Below are 25,229 nucleotides of genomic sequence, written 5' to 3' on the forward strand. Positions count from 1 at the left end.
CTGCCTCTGAAACCGCTCTACAAATGAGGATCCTAATGAGAGGCACTGCTTGTGGGTCAAGGAACAGCCTAATCGCGCTAAGTCAATTGATTTCTTTTTTTCTTTCTGTCTTTTATTTTTCTCAGCTGGGCAGGCAGGAGGACCAGACAGACAGAGAGAGCAGATGAACCAACATTTGTGTGAATGAACAACAGAGTTGCCAGTCCTCATATCTTTCATTGTAATATCTCTTCTCATCTTTCATGCCTGGCCACTCATTACAGTGCATGCAAGCATGAGTCCATCCATAGGTTGCTGCAATCTGGAGGTTGCTGCATCTCCAGCAAAACAGCCAATTTTTTTCCCATACCAAGAATGTTAAACATTCATACTAACTGCAAATGATAAACAATGATCAAACGGTAAGTAATTAACTGTAAAAAGGAGAAGACCAAGAGTAGGCAAAGGCTGTAGGCTACACTAATAGTGGGGTCTGTGGCTGTATGCATGCATTTCCCCTTAACACACCAATTACAGTATGATTGACTTTACTAAAGTACATATTAATCAAAATGAATACTTTATCTCCTATTAGGTATTTTACAACATGCTTTGACACTTCAAACAATTGGAGCGCTGCTTTCAGTTACTTCCTAATACGTTGGCGTGTCGTAAAAACTGACGTTTGGGAAGTACGCTGACGTATGGGGAAGTAAAAAACGGAAAACAGCGCGCTTGTTTGAAATGGAAAGGCGTCTCGGTAGCTATTGACAACAGTGTGATTCACTCAAAGTTTGCATTTCGTCTTGCTATATTTTGTAGACCGTAATACATACCCTATATGCACGGATAAATATACAGTTGTCCTTTAGGATACGTTTGCTTACCGTCCACGATGATGCTGTTCAATGCATGGACTTTTGACATGTAACGTTACCGTTCAACTTAGCCAGCTGCTAACGTTAGCTCTTCCTACTTTGCTTTGTAACGTTAGCTACTCTCTCCGACCGAGAAAGTTGTCAACACCCAAGGTAATGTTTGTTTACTTACCGCTAACTAAACAGAATAGAACACCTGTTGCAGTGCACGGTCGTGCTTCACTGCTGAGCTCACCTTCAGTTATAGGCTAGCTAACGGTAGATAGCTAGCTAACTGGCAAACCAGCTAGTCTCTATGGTCTTTCCAAAGTTATTTCTCCCTTTTGTCCTTTGTTGAAGTGAAGCTAGGCTACATACGAAAATGTCCTCCTGGTACAGGACCATATGTATCTAGCTAGCTAGCTAGCTAGCTAGCTAGCTAATGTAATATTAGACGACCAGCAAGCTGAATGTCATTACAGGCACTAGTCTCGAGGACAATTAGTAACACCTGTTGACTTGTCTCTGTCACTAGAGCTCTAACGTTATTCCCAAATCAATAGCGCAGCAACAACATTGATCACTACGGGCTCGATATTACTATACAGTCTAATGTATATCTATATAGTGTTGTCTATGTAGCTAGCTGTCTACTGTAACGCTGAAGCTTACTGTATATTGATGAGAAAATGTGTACTGCCTCCATAATGTTCTTTATTTTTCTCTTTTCCAGCTCTATGATGGCTACTAGAGACAGCAGTCGCATCATGCTGCTGGAGGAAGAAGTGAGGAGTTTATCTGAGGAGTTAGTGCAATGCCAGGTGACTGTGCTGGATGGTATTGTTTATTTTGTCAACAGCTGAATCTAGCTATGTTGTTGCCAACATTTTCTGTGTTTAAAATAAATCAGTTTATAAACATCTCAACTGGTGTTAGCTACTTCACAAGTGAACAGTTTCTAAGTGCTTACAAATATACATGACAAGATCCTAATAAACATAGGGAAATATTGATAGACACAACTTATATGATATTTAGAAGACGCTTTGACTTAGTCATGTGTGCATACATTCTTTTCACATATGGGTGGCCCAGGGAATTGAACCCACAACCCTGGCGGTGCAAGCGCCATGCTCTACCAACTGAGCCGTACATCACCAACTTAAGTAGTAAATCTAGCTCTGTAACCACAATAGCAATGATAGAGTTACATGAAGTCTAGCTTTTTGTCCTTTTCCTGCACCATAGGCTATGACCATTTCATATTTGGGTCATTGGCTAATCAGTGAGTGTCAGCATTTAGAATGTTGCAGATAGAAACTGATTTATAGAACTGAACTCCCAGTTAATGACAAACACATTTGATCTACAAATTATATTTCTATCTAGAACATACTATAATGTTGCATCCTCCTAAATGAGCCTCAGTCAGTCTCTCTCTCTCTCTCTGATGCTGTGATGGAGAGATGCTGTCTTGTCGTTACAGGCTCGCCACCAGGTGGTGCCTAAAAACATTAACGGCGGATTTACCTGGAATCAGTATCTCACTTTTCATATTCACACACACACGTCATGAGGAAGCTCACCTCTGTAGTGAGTGTGTGTGTGTGTGTGTATATGGGCAAATATATCAACAAATATTTCACTCTACACTATACAAGGCTCTGTCTTTTGAGTCCAGCATAGATCATTGCTTGTTTACAATAGTTTATTTTTTATTTATTGTGTCTTGATGTGTTCTGAGATTCCGAAGAAGGCCATTGAAGGCTGAAACGTCAATCTTTTAAACTTGTTTAATAAAACAAACAAAAAAATGAATTGTGAGTGAACATGGCGCCTTTTCCTGTCCAATGATCCCAAAATGTATTGAAGGGAGTAACACTTGTTTCAAGGTGCGGTATAAAGTGCTGACCAGCATTTGTAGATTTTACAAGACACCCTTGTCCAGAGCAACTTACAGTAGTGAGTGCATACATTTTCATACTGGTCCCCTGTGGGACTCGAACCCACAACCCTGGCGTTGTAAGCATCATGCTCTACCAACTCAGTTACAAGGGACTACTTTGTATGACCTGTCTGTCAGACCTGATCCAGACCGAAGTCACTCACAGCCTCCATTACATCAACCAGTTACTGTATTTCTCATCTATTGAGTTGCTATGAATCACTTCTCCTCGGTGGTCTGGGGAGAGAGAGAGCATCAATGATTCTGTCTCTTAGTGACTGTTAGACAGTGTTAGTTGTACCGTGTACCATTCAAATCATGGCATTTGAAATGCCATTAATGTGTAAATTCTCTGGCACAGCGTTCTCAGGACCACCATTAACTACAAAGTGGCCTGTCTGTCGGCCAGAAAATGTTCCTACTTGACCATGCTAATTTTATTAATATGTGACTGCATTCCAGGCCCACTTAGTATGTTTAGCCCATGGTCTTTCAAGGTCTGCAATTACAATTAATAATTCAGTGATCATCAAAAACACATTCGATACATCTCTAATACTGTGGAGAAGCCCTTGATATGGGTGGTGAGGGTCCAGGCGAGGAGTCTGACTGTCAGTATGTTAGGGTCAATGGCAGCCATAGGCCAGGAGAAGCGAGACCACCTATTTGATGTCAAGCCTCCATTTCTTAATTCGTCATTAACGGCAGTGCCAGACCAGGATGGGTGAGATCTCTATTCATCCAATAAGGATCGACTCTGCTCTCTCCACTTTGTATGTTCAGCCCATGGTCTACCAAGGTCTGCCTCCGCCATTTAGTAAATAATTGATTAGACACTTTTGAATGGGGTTTTAAAATTCATGTGCTAATTGGAGACCAGTAGATTCCAGTGGGAGTGATGACTTTTCATCTTGTGATGATGTGAACATAATTTAACAGATGATTTTATATTAAGTCGATTTGGCATAATTCTATCTTTTAGTGTGCCGAAAATGTAATTTTTAGATGTTTCTCATTAAATGTAATGTAGCTTAAGAAAGGAAAAAAATGGAACAGCGTTTTTTGGGGCGGCGAGTCAATTTGAATGTAAAATGTGTCAGGGGCAGAGGCTCTCAGGTGTCTCTGTGCCTTCCAGGACTCTCTCTGTCATCAGTTTAGTGCTTCTCCTCCGCTAGTTACTTCAGCGCTGCAGAGAAAACCATCCACAATCACATGCACTTTATTAATAAGGGATATGCTGCTTTAACTGCTGTTTTGGTTTGATCTCCAACTCCCCAGTCATGAATTGTGCATAATGACAAGTGTCAATGTAGCCTCCCCTTGAGCCGAAGGTCACACTCCAGTAATATAATCTCTCTGTAAAGACAGCACCATGATTAGAGAAGGCACATCTAGAGTTTTATTTTGTACAAGCCATTTGAATTATTGATTGGGTTGGTCCCCCCCATATATGCTAATGTCTTCAAGCATCTCATTGAATTATTTGTATTTCATTTAGAATTGCTATAACATCGCCTCTCACTAATTACGTTTTAAGATGTGAGAAATAGTGTTATTTCGGAAAAGGATGTAGAAAAATAGGAAATTAATTTCAGTATTTATGTGTTATGTGTCCGTGTGGTTCATTAATACTACCACATGCCACATTTTTAGCATAATGATTTGATTTAGTCATAATAATAACATTTGAGTATAATCATTCATAACCGTGAAATCTTATAACCATGAAATTGTTTGTTCTTTTCACAGGCTGACAAGGAGTTTGTGTGGTCCCTATGGAAACGCCTCCAAGTGGCCAATCCGGACCTGACCCAGGCCGTTAGTCTAGTGGTCGAACGGTGAGTTAGTAATTGAAACTGCTCCGAAATTTCACCGCTCCCTCTCACCCATACGTTATATCTTTGAAAGCATGGCCTGTAACTAATCTCCATACTACAACCTGTGAATAAATGTTCAGGGGCTTTAAGATCTCCCAGAAATCCCATCTCCAAAGTGAAACAGAGGTAGATAGGGAAGTACGTCTGCTGAAAGTTATCCAAGGTTGTGTGTGTGAGACACCTTGGACATTCTGGTGGGTTTACGGCTGAATAGTGCAGATGCTCCTTAAAGCCCTCTTATCTCCAGTCTAGCTGCTCAGCCATGGAAACCACCCGCGTTAATGAAAACAGTCTCGCTCTGCTCCCATTCTAAAACTGGGAAAACGTTCACTGCCAAGTGCTTCGTTTTTACTGGATAAAACGTTAGATTGAAGATGACCTTTTGCAAGGGGCGGCTAAGCCGCACAGAATACATCAGCATGGGAACTGGTTGGAAAGAACAGGGGTTCAGGTATTTGAACTACTGCAGTGATACACGGTAGTAGTGTGAGTTCAGGCATGTCTGTTCTTTTCAAAACTTCTGTTGGAAAGTTGTTAGATTTAAAATGCTGTGTCAAAAGGTTGTTTTCTTAAAGCCACACCAAGCTCCTCGTAAACAGAATGAAGATTCTAAAGAATCGTGGTACATGATTTAATTTCTAAATAAAGACTGTTCATTTCTGTTAATAACAAGCATTTCAATGTACTGTAGTAGACCTAGGCCTAGATGAGGAGTCCTTTTCATGCTAAATGTAGTAAAAAAGATTATACCAACATTTTGGCTCCTTTTCATGTAACAGGTCTAGTAGGCCTGTATTCTACATTCCCCTGCCTTTTGGAGCATCAGACACAAAATAAAGCGTGTCAGTTGGCAGGAGCCTCAGACGGTTGGTTTCAGGGGGAAAACATGTGTGCCAGGTTCAGGATGAACTCTGTCAGGCAGTTTCCCCATCCCCCACAGCTCCGGCTAGGGAAACCCAACAAAGCATGTTGGTCCACAGGGGCCTAGGTAACATGCACCCAGAGAGTGTGTGTGTGTAGTCTATCAGCACACTGGCACCGCGCTGCACACGGCGGGTATATTGACATGATAATTGCGCCGACTCCAGTCAAGCGCCGGGCCTGTGGGGGATTCCAGCTGGTCTTGTAGCGATTGGATGGCTGCTCAGGACACGGTTAACACGGCAAAGGATACAAGGTAGCGCTTGACTCCGAGGAGACCAGGCATTCATTTCAATGTCCCTCCGGGGGGGAGCCAGCCAAGGCAAAGGGAGGAGAAGGGCCTGGATTGGGGTGGAGGAACGGGGAGAGGTGGGGGGTTGGTTGGGGGGGGTTCCCTGGTGATCTCAAGAAGCTGTTGAAACAAGCTGGCCCCAATCGTTATTCTTTTGTCTCCGCTCCCCAAACAGTGAACAGGAGAAAAGAGGCCTGAGCGAGCCAGAATGAAAGATATGCTGCTGGAAGAGGCTGCTGCTGCATGGCCCAATGGGGCGGAGAGAGAGCGAGGGAAAAAGTTTGCGTTGTGTGTGTGTGCTGAATAGGATTCCAGGTTTGATGTCGTCCTGGTAATTACCTTATCTGGAGAACAGTGAAATGACACTGGGGTGCTGATTGACATACTTCTGGTGCCTGCCTGCCTGCCTGCCCGCCTGCGCCCAGGGAGCCCGCTGAGTGTTTGAACACACAACTTTGGGTTTATCTTCTTTTCCTGTGACCTCCTTTTCTTTAAGGCCCTCTTTGTTTTCATTTGGTTGCCTGAGTCAAACAAAATCAGATATATGCCTATTGCACAGATATTTGCTTGATATTGAGTGTTTCTGTGTTTTGTTTTCAAACGGTCATTTAATGTACTACATATTAAAATAATATGCTATCATAGGGGTGGCAGACTACATGCATTTGGCATATTCAGTTCTCTGATAACATTCAATACTCTGTAAACCTGTGCACTGAATGGGTTTTCCCATTTTTTATACGAATGAAGTTATCATTTCCCCTCAGATGAGCTTGTTTGCTGTCGTTTGCCATATGCTATATCCTCTCAGTGGGTCTGTCACCACCACATCACCCTAATGCCTCCAAATGAAACCCATCATCATTAGCAGGACCAGAGAGTCGTTGGAGACGAGCTGCTAACGATGCTTCAGCTCTGGGCCTCGCAGTCACTTCACCGCTCTGCCGCTCTCTCTCTCCGTAGAAATAGAAGGACAGATTCTATTTCTATGACTCTGCATAGAACTAGAATGACATAGATTAAAATTATATTTCTATGTTTCTCTGCGTCCCCAACAGAGAGAAATGGAAAGCTGAAGCCAAGGACCGCAAGGTGCTGGAGATCCTGCAGGCCAAAGACTACAAGCTCCAGGAGCTGGACCAGGTATTGTTGTCATGATATGTGGAATGCATAGTTAGTGAACCATGTCTGTGTCGTATCCTGGTGTCTGAACAGAGAAACCTCCCATAGGAATTTCTCTTCCATTTGATATGAAGGGATGCATTGAAATAGAAGTGAGAGTGCAAGTCCAGTCTAACCTACAGTCAGTCAGTCCTGTTATATAAAAGACCCATAAGCCTCGGGTTTGTCTGAGGCAAGCCCTATCGCAAGCGCAAGTGCTAACTCTATACCCACCTATAACAATGGCTCAGTAAGTGTGTTCTATGTGCTGCTAGGACAGCTAATGCTTACGGCGACGCACTGTAATTTACCCTTAATCATCGTCCCTTAACAGCAGCATCTGTCAGTTTCTGTCATTACGTTAGCAACCTTCTCTGTCAGCTGGCTAATGCTACGCTAACATCATCCCATCCGCTCCCAGAGAGACGGGCGCTAATGCTATCATCAGCAGCTCTTTAACAGTGTGTTTATCCCGCCCTCCTCACTCATCTTAACACTGATTTAGCTATGTACAATTAGCCAGAGCTGTGGAGCACAATAGAGGTTACACATGATTTTCTTTCCTCTGTTTGTTCTGAGAAAAAGAGTGCTGGCACAGATTTCAAACATGTTATCAGTCAAACACTGTCACTGTGAGGGTGAATGAAGGAAAGGACGCAGGCAGGTTCATTCATCTGCTACTCCATCTACATTTTTACATCATTTTTTGTTGTTGTCATTTAGCAGCTCTTATCCAACGCGACTTAAAGGAGTATTTCGGGTTAAGTGCCTTGCACAAGGGCACATCGGCTGATTTTTCACCTAGTCGGCTCGGGGATTTGAGCCAGCGACCTTTTGGTTACTGGCCCAAATATGAACCACTAGGCTACCTTTGATGTCCACTGGACACCGCTCAAGTCTTAATAGACCTGACAGTATGTTCCTACTCACTGCATAATATTCATCAACATCATCTTGTGTGCCTGCAGAAACAACAAACTGTTTACAATATTACAAATACATTGTATTATTAAGAAAGTAACCATGGAGATAAGTGTAATATTTAACTGGATAATTTCCATGCCCCTTCACTTCTAAACTATACCTCGAAAGTAGCAGCACTCCACCCCCACCCCAAAGTTCTTTATAAGAGCAGTAGAAATTCTAGTTGGTGAAGTTCTGGCCTATTTGCGAAGCTCATTAATAGTCAGGATTGTGTGCAGTGTCACACAGACCACTGACATTCATCATCTCGTCCAGATTTGGGCCAAAGGAACCCAAATGGTGATTAATTGGTTTTTCCCCCTTTACTGTTCTGGAGATGTGATGGTCTGCTGAGTCCACACAGGACCTCACGCTAGCCCTCTTAATGTCTCCACTCCAACTTTCACTATCGTCTTTCCCTTTCTTCTTTTTTCCTCCTCTCGCTACCTCTCTCTCTCCTTTCCTCTCTTTACCTCTCTCTCTCTTTTTTCCTCTCCCCTTACCTCTCTCTTTACCTCTCTCCTCACTCTCTCTTCTTTTCTCTCTCTCTTTCTTCTTTTCTCTCTCTCTCTTCTCTCCTCTCTCTTTACCGCTTTCCTCTCTCTCTCATCTTTCCCCTCTTTCTCTCTCTCTCTCTCTCTCTCTCTCTCTCTCTTTCTCCTCCCTCTTTACCTCTTTCCTCTCTCTCTCATCTTTCCCCTCTCCCTCTCTCTCTCTCTCTTTCTATCTCTCTCCTCTCCTCTCTCTTTACCTCTCTTCTCTCTTTCTACTTATTTTTTCTCTCTCTCATCTTTCCTCTCTCTCTCTCTCTCTCTCTCTCTCTCTCTCTCTCTCTCTCTCTCCTTCTCTCTCTCATCTTTCCCCTCTCTCTCCTCTCCTCTCTCTTTACCTCTCTTCTCTCTTTCTACTTATTTTCTCTCTCTCTCTCACTACCTCTCTCTCTCTCCTTCTCTCTCTCATCTTTCCCCTCTCTCTCCTCTCCTCTCTCTTTACCTCTCTTCTCTCTTTCTACTTATTTTTTCTCTCTCTCTCACTACCTCTCTCTCTCCTTCTCTCTCTCATCTTTCCCCTCTCTCTCTCATCTTTCCCCTCTCTCTTTCTCTCTCTCTCTCTCTTTCTCTCTCTCTCTCTTTCTCTCTCTCTCTCCTTCTCTCTCTCATCTTTCCCCCCTCTCTCTCCTCTCCTCTCTCTTTACCTCTCTTCTCTCTTTCTACTTATTTTCTCTCACTACCTCTCTCTCTCTCCCTCTCCCTCTCTGTCTTTCTCCGCCCTCTTTCGTCTCCACTCCCTTTCATTTTTGTAACATAATTAGCTTTCATTTTTAACTGCACTGGGAATTTTTAATGCTAATCTCTCTGTCCTCGACCTCTTAACTTCCCCTAAACCTTTTTCTTACCAATCGAACACTACTGGAGTTGAAATTGTTCTCGCCCACCTCATTATCAACGCTTGAATTTATTTCTACTTCGCCCGTATAAATCTCTATTAAAGCCCGTTTTTGCATGGCGAACGAGGAGAGGAAGGCGTCTAGTAAATCCACCATCTTGGAAAAGATTTGAGCGATTCCCCCAACATGGCAATTAATTGCATCCCAGAGCGTGGTGTTATTTTAGAGCTACCCACAGCCTGCAGTGGATTACTGCCATGCCAGAGCCCAGCTGATGCAGTGTTAAAAGGGCAGCCTCCTCTCTCTCCTCCTACAATCGCCCAGCTATAGGCCTGCCAGAAGACTAGGCGGCAGGAACAGAAAAAAAGATGGATCATTAAAATTATGGAACCATTTTTCATCGTTTGATTCCTTTGTTCTAGTTTGTTAGTAAAGATGAGAAGCATCGTTTTGATTAGGCTATCATGGTAACTGTATTGTAAATGTACAGAGCAGTAGTTCATTATTCTATACAGGCCTACACCTATTAGATAGTATTAGAGTGCTCTTATTCTATATAATTGGCTCATTGTGTAACATTGTAAGTGGTGAGGTTAGCATATACAGTAGTGTGCGGCCTACAGTACATGAGTTGGCTCATGTGTACGCAGGTGTACTGAGGCCAGCATTATGAAAGCGAGGGCTTTTGAAGGGTCTCCTTCAGCACCTGTTCTGAGATGAGGGGTTAGAAGGAAGGTGCTGGCCCGGTCACAGGCCTTGTCAGTATCTGCCAGATCTGAACCGAACTGACACAGAAGATGAGTTGGATAGAGTGGTTAGATGTGGAGTAGATTAGACCTCACATGAGATCCAACTGTGTCTTCCTCGCTAGTGGCCATTGATTACAGGGGCTCATACTAAATGTCCCCCTCTCTGTCAATTGGAGCCTGTGATTAATCCAAAATGGGACCCCTGTAGTTACTGTAATGCCTACTTCCCTCCAAAATCCATAAATAGTTTATTCCCTCCTGTTGCCCAAGTTTGCTGTTGATGACTAATGTCGTGTCTCTCTCTCTCTCTCTCTGTCTCTCTCTGTCTGTCTCGCTCTCGCGCGCTCTCGCTCTCTCTCACGCTCTCTCTCTCGTTCTCTCTCTCGCTCTCTCTATCTTTCCATCTATCTTTCTTTCTCTCTCCCTTTCCACCTCTCTCTCCCTCTCTTTGTCTTTCCATCTATCGCTCTTTCTCAATCTCTCTCCCGCTCTCCCCCACTCCCTCCGTTGGCTGAAACAGAGAGTGACAGGGCAGCAGCAGGAGATCACCAACCTGGTCCAGAGGAAGATGGCTGTGGACGAGGACAGAGGACTAGTGAAGAAGGAGCTGGCAGCTCTGCGCCGCAAGCTGGGGAATAAGAGTCAAGAACTTAAGGTTTGGAACAAATTTCCAGTGGCACCCGCCTGCCTGACGCCGCTTTGAGCTTTGAAGCCTCTGCGCTCTGGCTCCTTGTAGGCAACTACTAGTCTTCACTGTGACACCAAACAGGACGTTTCCCCCAGGGCTATACTGTAGCCTGAGGCCTCAAAATCACTTAGAGAGGCAGGGGGAGGAAAAGAAACACGGACTATGTGTTTTTCCTCGCTCTGGAGCGGGCCAGATCTCTCTCTCTCTCTCACCGCTTCATCTCTCTCTCACCGCTTCATCTCTCTCTCTCACCACTTCATCTCTCTCTCTCTCTCTCTCTCTCTCTCTCTCTCTCTCTCTCTCTCTCTCTCTCTCTTCGGTTCATCTCTCTCTCTCTCTCTCTCTCTCTCTCTCTCCCTCTCATCGGTTCATCTCTCTCTCTCTGACATGTCTCCAAACTGAGGGGTTTGAGCAGACGGAGAATGCTGAAAAGCCAGAGATAGCGAGGGAGAGAGAAGTCGATAACTTGCCTATAGATAAATACTTAATGATCGACCATGGAGGGAGTGAAAGTAAGGCGTTCGTGTGATGATGTGGCTTATCCCTAATTACGGCCCTGATGGGACCCTGGCTATGATTCATTAATAAAGGAGTGATGTCGAGGTCCGCGGATGCGTCTTTGCATTGCGGGGTCTCGCTGATAAAATAAAACATCAAATCCAACTCCTAGAGCGGGGGAAGCATCAAAGGAGGCTGGGATCAGATGTAATGGATGTTGTAGTGAAGTGTGTTCTCATTAGGAGGCCTGTCATTAAAGGGAGAAGCTGCGTGGCCCCTGTTACCTGCCTCACAGTTAGCCCCGGCCCTCACAGCCTCACAGCACAGGTGACCTTGTCAATCAGACATGCGTGAGAGCCACATGGGGGGGCCACAGTGGAGCTGAGCAGCGGAGGCCCCAACCAAGCACAGAATAGCACTGACTTTACATTCTACATATTCATCCCATCTCATCCTCCTCAAAACCCCATGCTACTTTTTTTCTCCTCTCTTTCCCTCTCTCTCCTTCTCTCCCTCTCTTCATCCGTCGGTGTTGTTTATCTGGCCCTGTGACTCGTACCCCCCCTTCTTCGTTCAGGATGTGAAGGAGGAGAGGAGGAGGAGAGAAGCGGCCCTGGAGGAGGAGAAGGAGGGATTAGAGTCCTGCTGCTCTGCCCTGCGAGGCGACCTGGAGCAGGCACAGAGGCAGGAGAGGAGGCACGGAGAGGAGAGAGACGCCGCGGACGCCAAAGTCAAGGTAACACACAGAGAGATGCCATGTGGAGGGGGGAACCGGGGACCAACCCATGTACACACACACACACACACACACACACACACACACACACACACACACACACACACACACGAAGGGTTCCGTTTCTTCTACACACCTTGAACCTCCTCCTTTCTCCCTCCTCAATATATGAATGTCAAATAATTCCTCTCTCAAAGCACACATTTTAAATATTAATGGGCCTGTTCTGAGGGTGGTGAGAAATAATTACTTTTAATATTTTGGACCCAAGTCTCGTCTGGTGAGGAAAAGAAGAAGCCGAGCCCCGGCCAAGTCCCCCGATGTGATCACTGGACGACTGTAGTGTTTTAGTCCTCTCCTTATTCCTGTAGCTTGTTAGCAGAATCAGTGATATGCATCTCTCCCTCGTCATTATTATGTATCAACTTTACTCTCTCACTCTAATCAGCCTCGCAACTAAAGAATCACCACAGCAGCACGTTGGACACATGTTGTTCAAACAGTCAGACAACCAATCAGTGTCAACCCACAGGAGACCGCCACTACACCACTACCCTTCCCACTCCCCTCTTGGAACAGAACACAACTGCCCATCAATAGTAGAGTTTGGGGGGGGGGGGCTCCGTGGACGCACACAGCACAGAGGCTCGAACACGCACGCACACAGACACACTCCGCTGACGCACACAGCACAACTCTCCTCAGTACGAGCCAACAGTCATTTCTCATCAGCGCTCATCCAGTCAAGTGCCTGAGCTACAGAGAGACAGGCAGACAGACAGAAAGAGAGACAGGCAGACAGACAGAGAGAGACAGGTAGACAGACAGAGACAGGCAGACAGACAGAGAGAGAGAGAGAGGCAGACAGACAGAGAGAGACAGGTAGACAGAGAGAGAGAGACAGGTAGACGGACAGAGAGAGAGAGACAGGTAGACGGACAGAGAGAGAGAGACAGGTAGACGGACAGAGAGAGAGAGACAGGTAGACGGACAGAGAGAGAGAGACAGGTAGACGGACAGAGAGAGAGAGACAGGTAGACGGACAGAGAGACAGGTAGACGGACAGAGAGAGAGAGAGACAGGTAGAAGGATAGAGAGAGAGACAGGTCGACAGACAGAGAGAGAGAGACAGGTAGACAGACAGAGAGAGATACAGAGAGAGATACAGATAGACAGACAGAGAGAGAGAGAGAGAGACAGGCAGACAGAGAGAGACAGGCAGACAGAGAGAGAGAGAGAGACAGGCAGACAGAGAGAGAGAGAGAGACAGGCAGACAGACAGAGAGAGAGAGACAGGTAGACAGACAGAGAAAGAGACAGGTAGACAGACAGAGAGAGAGACAGGTAGACAGACAGAGAGAGAGACAGGTAGACAGACAGAGAGAGAGACAGGTAGACAGACAGAGAGAGAGACGGGTAGACAGACAGAGAGAGAGACGGGCAGACAGACAGAGAGAGAGACGGGCAGACAGACAGAGAGAGCGAGACGGGTAGACAGACAGAGAGAGCGAGACGGGTAGACAGACAGAGAGAGCGAGACGGGTAGACAGACCGAGAGCGAGACGGGTAGACAGACAGAGACAGACAGACAGACAGACAGACAGACAGACAGACAGACAGACAGACAGAGAGAGAGAGAGACAGGCAGGCAGACAGAGAGAGAGAGAGACGGGCAGACAGACAGAGAGAGCGAGACGGGTAGACAGACAGAGAGAGCGAGACGGGTAGACAGACAGAGAGAGCGAGACGGGTAGACAGACAGAGAGAGCGAGACGGGTAGACAGACCGAGAGCGAGACGGGTAGACAGACAGAGACAGACAGACAGACAGACAGACAGACAGACAGACAGACAGACAGACAGACAGAGAGAGAGAGAGAGGCAGGCAGGCAGACAGAGAAAGAGAGAGACAGACAAAGAGACAGAGAGAGAGAGAGACACGGACAGAAAAAGAGAGAGAGAGAGACACAGACAGAGAGACACAGGCAGACAGAGAGAGAGACACAGGCAGACAGAGAGAGAGACAGAGAGAGAGACAGACAGAGAGACAGGCAGAGAGAGAGAGACAGGCAGGCAGAGAGACAGGCAGGCAGACAGAGACAGGCAGAGAGAGACAGCCAGACAGAGAGCGAGACAGGCAGAGAGGGAGGGGAGGGAAGGAGGAGGAGAGGGAGGGAGGGAAGGAAGGAAGGAAGGAGGAGAGGGAGGGAAGGAAGGAGGAGAGGGAGGGAAGAAAGGAGGAGAGGGAGGGAAGAAAGGAGGAGAGGGAGAGGAGGAGGAGGAGAGGGAGGGAGGGAAGGAAAGAGGAGGAGGAGGGGGGAAGGAGGAGGAGAGGGAGGGAGGGAGGTAGGGAAGGAAGGAGGAGAGGGAGGGAAGAAAGGAGAGGGAGGGAAGGAGGAGGAGAGGGAGGGAAGGAAGGAGGAGAGGGAAGGAGGAGAGGGAGGGAAGAAAGAAAGGAGAGGGAGGGAGGGAGGGAAGGAAGGAGGAGGAGAGGGAGGGAAGGAGGAAGAGAGGGCGGGAAGGAGGAGGAGAGGGGAGGAGTTGAGGGAGGGAGGGGAGGAGGAGAGGGAGGGAGGGGAGGAGGAGAGGGAGGGAGGGAAGGGGGAGGGAAGGAGGAGGAGAGGGAAAGAGGAGGAGAGGGAGGGAAGGAGGAGGAGGAGAGGGAAAGAGGGGGCTTTGAATAAGTCAGGGCCAGGGTGTAATTATGACAGGGCCAGGCCCTAGTAACAACTCCACTATGCACATCAATCACATCACCAGACACAGACAGATAGACACTCACCTGGCTCTGCTCCTGGTCAGGCTTTAATACCATGGTGTGATGTGCAACTCTGAGATATGGATGGAACACATGGAATGCACAAGGATTCCACACCAATTTATAATGATAAGTCTGTTCAAGATTGGAACATTAAAAGTTACAAGAAGTCACAAACTATGCACTGATTTTGTTATTGTACTGGTAGTGTTATCTCTCCATCTTTAGCGCCATCTTTCACTTTCACAGTGGCTAATGTGCTGCCATTAAATTGCGGCCATTAATTTCACAGTTAATTTCACCGGCGTCGGTGATTGAAGCTGTTTTTAATTACAGTCAGACTTGTCCCGATGCCCCCTGTGTGTTTGATGCCAGGCGGCCGGGTCTGCCCCGCTGTAATTGTAGCCTCTCGTTAAAAGTCTGTTGTGAAGTTTTAAGATGACCCTCAGTGCTCAGACACTCTCAGACCTCTTATCTCTCTGGCTCTTAATGGTAAGAGTTGTTTGGCCGTTAGTGGAGTTCAGCAACACAACATCAACACGTGACATCGTAGAGGACTCAGAGACGGGTCATACACTGCGTCCTGGCCCCTGGCTGTTGTTTTCACCTGGACTTTTGTATTAGCACATCTACGCCGTTCTGAAACTCATTTGGGAACAGGAACACCAAGCCTTTACCAAATCCACTGAGGAAAACAAACGTTCATAGTCATTTGTTGAACAAACACAAAACACAGTCGTGCAGCTTCCTCTAGACCAGGGGTGTAAAACTGATTTCCCGGAGGGCCTAGTGTCTGCTGGTTTTAGGTTTTTCCTTTCACTGAAGACCTAGACAACCAGGTGAGGGAAGTTCATTACTAATCAGTGACCTTAATTCATCAATCAAGTACAAGGGTGGAGCAAAAACCCACAGACACTCAGCCCTCCATGGAATGAGTTTGACACCTGTGGTCTGTGGACTTTACAGCATGTTTTTGTGACGACTGTTGCTGTAAAAAGTACATTTGATTGATTAGTTGATTGATTGACTGATAGTCCTCTTCTTGTCCTCCACCATGGCAGGAGATGGAGGGTGATCTGAGCGATGCCCAGCGGCAGGTGGCAGACCTTCAGGGCCAGTGCAGCAGCCTGGCAGACCTCCTCTCCTCCAGGCAGAAGGAGGTGGCACAGAGGGACAAACACGTCACCCAACTTGGGTCAGATAATAAAACATTATAAAAATACATTGTATGTGACAGACGGCTTTCAGGTCACTCTCGGACACCTTGCATTAAAAATACATGTAAACTGGTGTGCGATGTGCCATGACATCTGTGATTTGGCATCGTCATGGATACAATGAAGTAAATGTCACAGGAAATATTTCTCATGCATTCAAATTGGTTTGTCATGTTGGTTTTGTATACCTTTTTAAGTATAAGTTGTACAGTGAAATGACCCTCAATTAAAAGCTGTGCCATATCAATTTATAATCTTGCTAAATTAGATTTACTTTTATGTGGCTTTCATTATCCACTACAGTCTCAGTTAAACCCGTTTAGAGTAGTGTGTGTGTGCCCAACTGCTCAGTCTGTGCTAGAGGCTCTAGCCGTCTCTCCACCCCGAGGCTCTGAGGCGACACACTCATCCTCATCTAGAACCAGTTGATAAGCCCTGCATACCAGATGTGCTTATGAGAAGCAGAGTCACGGAGAGAGGAGGGGAAATGGTGCAGGCTTTGGCTAAGCTTTAGTCAATATGATAAAAACTGTGAAAACCCAGGAGCCTTTGTGGGTAATCTCACCTTTTTTAACTACTCTGTGTCTTAGCGTGGTATCACTGAGAGATATCAGCCAGTCACATCCGGCTCAGGGAAACTCTGTGTGTTATAAGTGATTGAAGATGTCATTGTGCTTTAGTAAGATTGTCTTGTATCATTATGCCACAGATAGGTCAACAATTATTTATGTTTTGTGTGTGTGTGTGTGTGTGTGTGTGTGTGTGTGTGTGTGTGTGTGTGTGTGTGTGTGTGTGTGTGTGTGTGTGTGTGTGTGTGTGTGTGTGTGTGTGTGTGTGTGTGTGTGTGTGTGTGTGTGTTTCTACGCAGGCGTGAGCTGCAGGAGGTGCAGGCCCTGTACAGACAGAGTAGTGAACATGCTGCAGAGCAGGCCCAGCTCATCCAGCAGCTAGAGGGACTCAACCTGGACACACAGAGAGTCTTACTCAACCAGGAAGAGGCTCACACTGCAGACACCACCTCTTATCAGAAGGTAACTAACTATACTATATATTACCAGTCTATTCATTTACACTACAATACCCAGAGTCCTCTGTAACCAGGAAGAGGCTCACACTGCAGACACAACCTCTTATGAGAAGGTAACTAACTATACTATATATTACCACTCTATTCATTTATACTACAATACCCAGAGTCCTCTGTAACCAGGAAGAGGCTCACACTGCAGATACAACCTGCTATTAGAAGGTAACAACTACCCATAGCACACACTGATAACGCACTCTACTCATAGCACACAGTACTAACACACACTTGACCCATTCCACACAGTACTAACACACTCTACCCATAGCACACAGTACTAACACACAGTACTAACACACTCTACCCATAGCACACAGTACTAACACACACTTGACCCATTCCACACAGTACTAACACACTCTACCCATAGCACACAGTACTAACACACAGTACTAACACACTCTATCCATAGCACACAGTACTAACACACAGTACTAACACACTCTACCCATAGCACACAGTACTAACACACAGTACTAACACACTCTACCCATAGCACACAGTACTAACACACAGTACTAACACACAGTACTAACACACAGTACTAACACACAGTACTAGCACACAGTACTAGCACACAGTACTAACACACAGTACTAACACACAGTACTAACACACAGTACTAACACACAGTACTAACACACTCTACCCATAGCACACAGTACTAACACACAGTACTAACACACTCTACCCATAGCACACAGTACTAACACACTACCCATAGCACACAGTACTGACACACAGTGCTAACACACACTACCCATAGCACACAGTACTAACATACTCTACCATAGCACACAGTACTAACACACTCTACCCATAGCACACAGTACTAACATACTCTTCCCATAGGACACAGTACTAACACACTCTACCCATAGCACACAGTACTAACACACTCTACCCATAGCACACAGTACTAACACACAGTACTAACACACAGTACTAACACACTGTACTAACACACTCTACCCATAGCACACAGTACTAACACACAGCACTAACACACTCTACCCATAGCACACAGTACTAATACACTCTACCATAGCACACAGTACTAACACACAGTACTAACACACTCTACCCATAGCACACAGTACTAACACACAGTACTAACACACAGTACTAACACACAGTACTAACACACAGTACTAACACACAGTACTAACACACAGCACTAACACACTCTACCCATAGCACACAGTACTAACACACAGTACTAACACACTCTACCCATAGCACACAGTACTAACACTCAGTACTGACACACAATACTAACACACAGTACTAACACACACTACCCATAGCACACAGTACTAACATACTCTTCCCATAGCACACAGTACTAACACACTCTACCCATAGCACACAGTACTAACACACTCTACCCATAGCACACAGTACTAACACACTCTACCCATAGCACACAGTACTAACACACTCTACCCATAGCACACAGTACTAACACACTCTACCCATAGCACACAGTACTAACACACTCTACCCATAGCACACAGTACTAACACACAGTACTAACACACTCTACCCATAGCACACAGTACTAACACACAGTACTGACACACAGTACTAACACACAGTACTAACACACTCTACCCATAGCACACATTACTAACACCCAGTATTAACACACACTACCCATAGCACACAGTACTAACACACATTACTAACACACTCTACCCATAGCACACAGTACTAACACACAGTATTAACACACACTACCCATAGCACACAGTACTAACACACAGTACTAACACACTCTACCCATAGCACACAGTACTAACACACAGTACTGACACACAGTACTAACACACAGTACTAACACACTCTACCCATAGCACACATTACTAACACACAGTATTAACACACACTACCCATAGCACACAGTACTAACACACAGTACTGACACACAGTACTAACACACATTACTAACACACTCTACCCATAGCACACAGTACTAACACACAGTATTAACACACACTACCCATAGCACACAGTACTAACACACAGTACTAACACACTATACCCATAGCACACAGTACTAACACACAGTACTAACACACAGTACTAACACACAGTACTAACACACATTACTAACACACTCTACCCATAGCACACAGTACTAACACACAGTACTAACACACATTACTAACACACATTACTAACACACTCTACCCATAGCACACAGTACTAACACACAGTATTAACACACACTACCCATAGCACACAGTACTAACACACAGTACTAACACACTATACCCATAGCACACAGTACTAACACACAGTACTAACACACTCTACCCATAGCACACAGTACTAACACACTACCCATAGCACACAGTACTAATACACTCTACCATAGCACACAGTACTAACACACAGTACTAATATACTCTACCCATAGCACACAGTACTAATATACTCTACCCATAGCACACAGTACTAACATACTCTTCCCATAGCACACAGTACTAATACACTCTACCATAGCACACAGTACTAACACACAGTACTAATATACTCTACCCATAGCACACAGTACTAACATACTCTTCCCATAGCACACAGTACTAACACACAGTACTAACACACTCTACCCATAGCACACAGTACTAACACACAGTACTAACACACTCTACCCATAGAACACATTACTAACACACAGTACTAACACACTATACCCATAGCACACAGTACTAACACACTCTACCCATAACACACAGTACTAATACACTCTACCATAGCACACAGTACTAACACACAGTACTAATACACTCTACCCATAGCACACAGTACTAACACACAGTACTAACACACTCTACCCATAGCACACAGTACTAACACACCGTACTAACACACAGTACTACACACTACCCATAGCACACATTACTAACACACAGTATTAACACACACTACCCATAGCACACAGTACCAACACACATTACTAACACACTCTACCCATAGCACACAGTACTAACACACAGTATTAACACACACTACCCATAGCACACAGTACTAACACACAGTACTAACACACTATACCCATAGCACACAGTACTAACACACAGTACTAACACACTCTACCCATAGCACACAGTACTAACACACAGTACTAACACACAGTACTAACACACTCTACCCATAGCACACATTACTAACACACAGTACTAACACACTATACCCATAGCACACAGTACTAACACACAGTACTAACACACAGTACTAACACACTCTACCCATAGCACACATTACTAACACACAGTACTAACACACTATACCCATAGCACACAGTACTAACACACTCTACCCCTAACACACAGTACTAATACACTCTACCATAGCACACAGTACTAACACACAGTACTAATACACTCTACCCATAGCACACAGTACTAACACACAGTACTAACACACTCTACCCATAGCACACAGTACTAACACACAGTACTAACACACTCTACCCATAGCACACATTACTAACACACAGTATTAACACACACTACCCATAGCACACAGTACTAACACACATTACTAACACACTCTACCCATAGCACACAGTACTAACACACAGTATTAACACACACTACCCATAGCACACAGTACTAACACACAGTACTAACACACTATACCCATAGCACACAGTACTAACACACAGTACTAACACACAGTACTAATACACTCTACCCATAGCACACAGTACTAACACACAGTACTGACACACTCTACCCATAGCACACAGTACTAACACACAGTACTAACACACAGTACTAACACACAGTACTAACACACAGTACTAACACACAGTACTAACACACAGTACTAACACACTCTACCCATAGCACACATTACTAACACACAGTATTAACACACACTACCCATAGCACACAGTACTAACACACATTACTAACACACACTACCCATAGCACACAGTACTAACACACAGTACTAACACACTCTACCCATAGCACACAGTACTAACACACAGTACTAACACACAGTACTAACACACAGTATTAACACACACTACCCATAGCACACAGTACTAACACACAGTACTAACACACTATACCCACAGCACACAGTACTAACACACTACCCATAGCACACAGTACTAACACACTCTTCCCATAGCACACAGTACTAACACTCTACCCATAGCACACTGTACTAATATACGTTACCCATAGCACACAGTACTAACACACTCTACCCATAGCACACAGTACTGACACTCAGTACTGACACTCAGTACTGACACACAGTACTAACACACACTACCCATTGCACACAGTACTAACACACACTACCCATAGCACACAGTACTAACACATACTACCCATAGCACACAGTACTAACACATACTACCCATAGCACACAGTACTAACACACACTACCCATAGCACACAGTACTAACACACACTACCCATAGCACACAGTACTAACACACACTACCCATAGCACACAGTACTAACACACACTACCCATAGCACACAGTACTAACACACTCTACCCATAGCACACAGTACTAACACACTTTACCCATAGCACACAGTATTAATATACTCTACCCATAGCACACAGTACTAACACACTCTACCCATAGCACACAGTACTAACACACTCTACCCATAGCACACAGTACTAACACACTACCCATAGCACACAGTACTAACACACACTACCCATAGCACACAGTACTAACACACACTACCCATAGCACACAGTACTAACACACTCTACCCATAGCACACAGTACTAACACACAGTACTAACACACTTTACCCATAGCACACAGTACTAACACACATTACTTACACATTCTACCCATAGCACACAGTACTAACACACAGTACTAACGCACTCTACCCATATCACACAGTACTAACACACAGTTTACTCAACCATACACTACCACATGACATCACACTCAACCATACACCACCACACGACATCACACTCAACCATACACCACCACACGACATCACACTCAACCATACACCACCACACGACATCACACTCAACCATACTAGAGGTCGACCGATTAATCAGAATGGCCGATTAATTAGGGCCGATTTCAAGGTTTCATAACAATCGGAAATCGGTATTTTTGGATGCCGATACATTATTTTTTTTTTACACCTGTATTTAACTAGGCAAGTCAGTTAAGAACACATTCTTATTTTCAATGACGGCCTAGGAACGGGGGTTAACTGCCTTGTTCAGGGGCAGAACGATAGATTTTTACCTTGTCAGCTTGGGGATTCAATCTTGCAACCTTACGGTTAACTAGTCCAACGCTCTAACCACCTGCTTTACATTGCACTCCACGAGGAGCCTGCCTGTTACCCAGAGTCAGGGTATATGCAACAGTTTGGGCCGCCTGGCTCGTTGCGAACTAATTTGCCAGAGTTTTACGTAATTATGACATAACATTGAAGGTTGTGCAATGTAACAGGAATATTTAGACTTAGGGATGCCACCCGTTAGATAAAATACGGAACGGTTCCGTATTTCACTGTCTTCGAGATGATAGTTTCCGGATTCGACCATATTAATGACCTAAGGCTCGTATTTTTGTGTGTTATTATATTATAATTAAGTCTATGATTTGATAGAGCAGTCTGACTGAGCTGTGGTAGGCAGCAGCAGGCTCGTAAGCATTCATTCAAACAGCACTTTCGTGCGTTTTGCCAGCAGCTCTACGCTGTGCTTCAAGCATTGCGCTGTTTATGACTTCAAGCATACACTACCACACTACATCACCATCAACCATGCACTACCACACGACATCACACTCAACCGTACACCACCACACGACATCACACTCAACCATACACGACAGCACACTCAAGCATACACTACCCCACGACATCACACTCAACCATACACTACCCCACGACATCACACTCAACCATACACTACCCCACGACATCACACTCAACCATACACTACCACACGACATCACACTCAACCATACACTACCACACGACATCACACTCAACCATACACTACCACACGACATCGCACTCAACCATGAACGACCACACGGCAACACACTCAACCATACACAATTACACGACATCACTCTCAACCATACACGACATCACACTCAACCATACACGACATCATACACTACCACACGACATCACACTCCACCATAAACTACCACACGACATCACACTCAACCATAAACTACCACACGACATCACACTCAACCATACACAACCACACGACATCACACTCAACCGTACACAACAACATGACATCACACTCAACCGTACACCACCACACGACATCACACTCAACCGTACACCACCACACGACATCACACTCAACCATACATGACATCACACTCAACCATACACTACCACACGACATCACACTCAACCATACACAACTACACGACATCACTCTCAACCATATACCACCACACGACATCACACTCAACCATACACAACTACACAACATCACTCTCAACCATACACCACCACACGACATCACACTCAACCATACACATCACACTCAACCATACACTACCCCACGACATCACACTCAACCATACACTACCCCACGACATCACACTCAACCATACACTACCACACGACATCACACTCAACCATACACTACCACACGACATCACACTCAACCATACACTACCACACGACATCACACTCAACCATAAACTACCACACGACATCACACTCAACCATACACTACCACACGACATCACACTCAACCATACACTACCACACGACATCGCACTCAACCATGAACTACCACACGACATCACACTCAACCATACACAATTACACGACATCACTCTCAACCATACACGACATCACACTCAACCGTACACAACCACACGACATCACACTCAACCGTACACATCGTGTGTTAGTGTATGGTTGAGAATGATGTTGTGTATGGTTGAGAGTGATGTCGTGTGGTAGTGTATGGTTGAGTGTGATGTCGTGTATGGTTGAGTGTGATGTCGTGTATGGTTGAGTGTGATGTCGTGTGGTAGTGTATGGTTGAGTGTGATGTGTGGGAGTGTATGGTTGAGTGTGATGTCGTGTGGGAGTGTATGGTTGAGTGTGATGTCGTGTATGGTTGAGTGTGATGTCGTGTATGGTTGAGTGTGATGTCGTGTATGGTTGAGTGTGATGTCGTGTATGGTTGAGTGTGATGTCGTGTATGGTTCAGTGTGATGTCGTGTATGGTTCAGTGTGATGTCGTGTACGGTTAAGTGTGATGTCGTGTACGGTTTTCTGTGATGTCGTGTGGTGGTGTATGGTTGAGTGTGATATCGTGTATGGTTGAGTGTGATGTGTATGGTTGAGTGTGATGTTGTGTCGTAGTTTATGGTTGAGTGTGATGTCGTGTGCTAGTGTATAATGTTCTGTACGGTTGAGTGTGATGTATGGTTGAGTGTGATTTCGTGGGGTTGTGTATGGTTGAGTGTGATATCGTGTATGGTTGAGTGTGATGTCGTGTATGGTTGAGAGTGATGTCGTGTGGTAGTGTATGGTTGAGTGTGATGTCGTGTGGTAGTGTATGGTTGAGTGTGATGTTGTGTGATAGTGTATGGTTGATTAGGACGTCGTGTATGGTTGAGTGTGATGTCGTGTACGGTTGAGAGTGATGTCGTGTGGTAGTGTATGTTTGAGTGTGATGTCGTGTCGTAGTTTATGGTTGAGTGTGATGTCGTGTCGTAGTTTATGGTTGAGTGTGATGTCGTGTGGTAGTGTATAGTTGAGGGTGATGTCGTGTGGTAGTGTATGGTTGAGTGTGATGTCGTGTATGGTTGAGTGTGATGTAGTGTATGGTTGAGTGTGATGTCGTGTGGGAGTGTATGGTTGAGTGTGATGTCGTGTGAGAGTGTATGGTTGAGTGTGATGTCGTGTATGGTTGAGTGTGATGTCGTGTATGGTTGAGTGTGATGTCGTGTATGGTTGAGTGTGATGTCGTGTATGGTTGAGTGTGATGTCGTGTATGGTTGAGTGTGATGTCGTGTATGGTTGAGTGTGATGTCGTGTATGGTTGAGTGTGATGTCGTGTACGGTTGAGTGTGATGTCGTGTACGGTTTTCTGTGATGT

General features: G+C 45.1%; 1 protein-coding gene across 2 annotated transcripts in view; it reads left to right on the top strand.

The window, feature by feature from the left end:
• Positions 1–672: 672 nt before the first annotated feature.
• Positions 673–25,229, top strand: part of LOC106602318 (centlein) — a 195,106-nt gene continuing 170,549 nt past the window's right edge. For both annotated transcript variants that reach the window (XM_045716502.1, XM_045716503.1), the window contains exons 1-8: positions 673–1,010; positions 1,570–1,657; positions 4,531–4,619; positions 6,930–7,014; positions 10,652–10,786; positions 11,895–12,053; positions 15,872–16,005; positions 16,896–17,058. In XM_045716502.1, the coding sequence (XP_045572458.1) occupies positions 1,574–1,657; positions 4,531–4,619; positions 6,930–7,014; positions 10,652–10,786; positions 11,895–12,053; positions 15,872–16,005; positions 16,896–17,058 (849 nt within the window). In that variant the 5' untranslated portion in view covers positions 673–1,010; positions 1,570–1,573. The remainder of the gene's footprint in view (positions 1,011–1,569; positions 1,658–4,530; positions 4,620–6,929; positions 7,015–10,651; positions 10,787–11,894; positions 12,054–15,871; positions 16,006–16,895; positions 17,059–25,229) is intronic.

Source organism: Salmo salar, chromosome ssa04 (genome assembly GCF_905237065.1).
Source record: "Salmo salar chromosome ssa04, Ssal_v3.1, whole genome shotgun sequence".
Taxonomy (NCBI): Eukaryota; Metazoa; Chordata; class Actinopteri; order Salmoniformes; family Salmonidae; genus Salmo; species Salmo salar.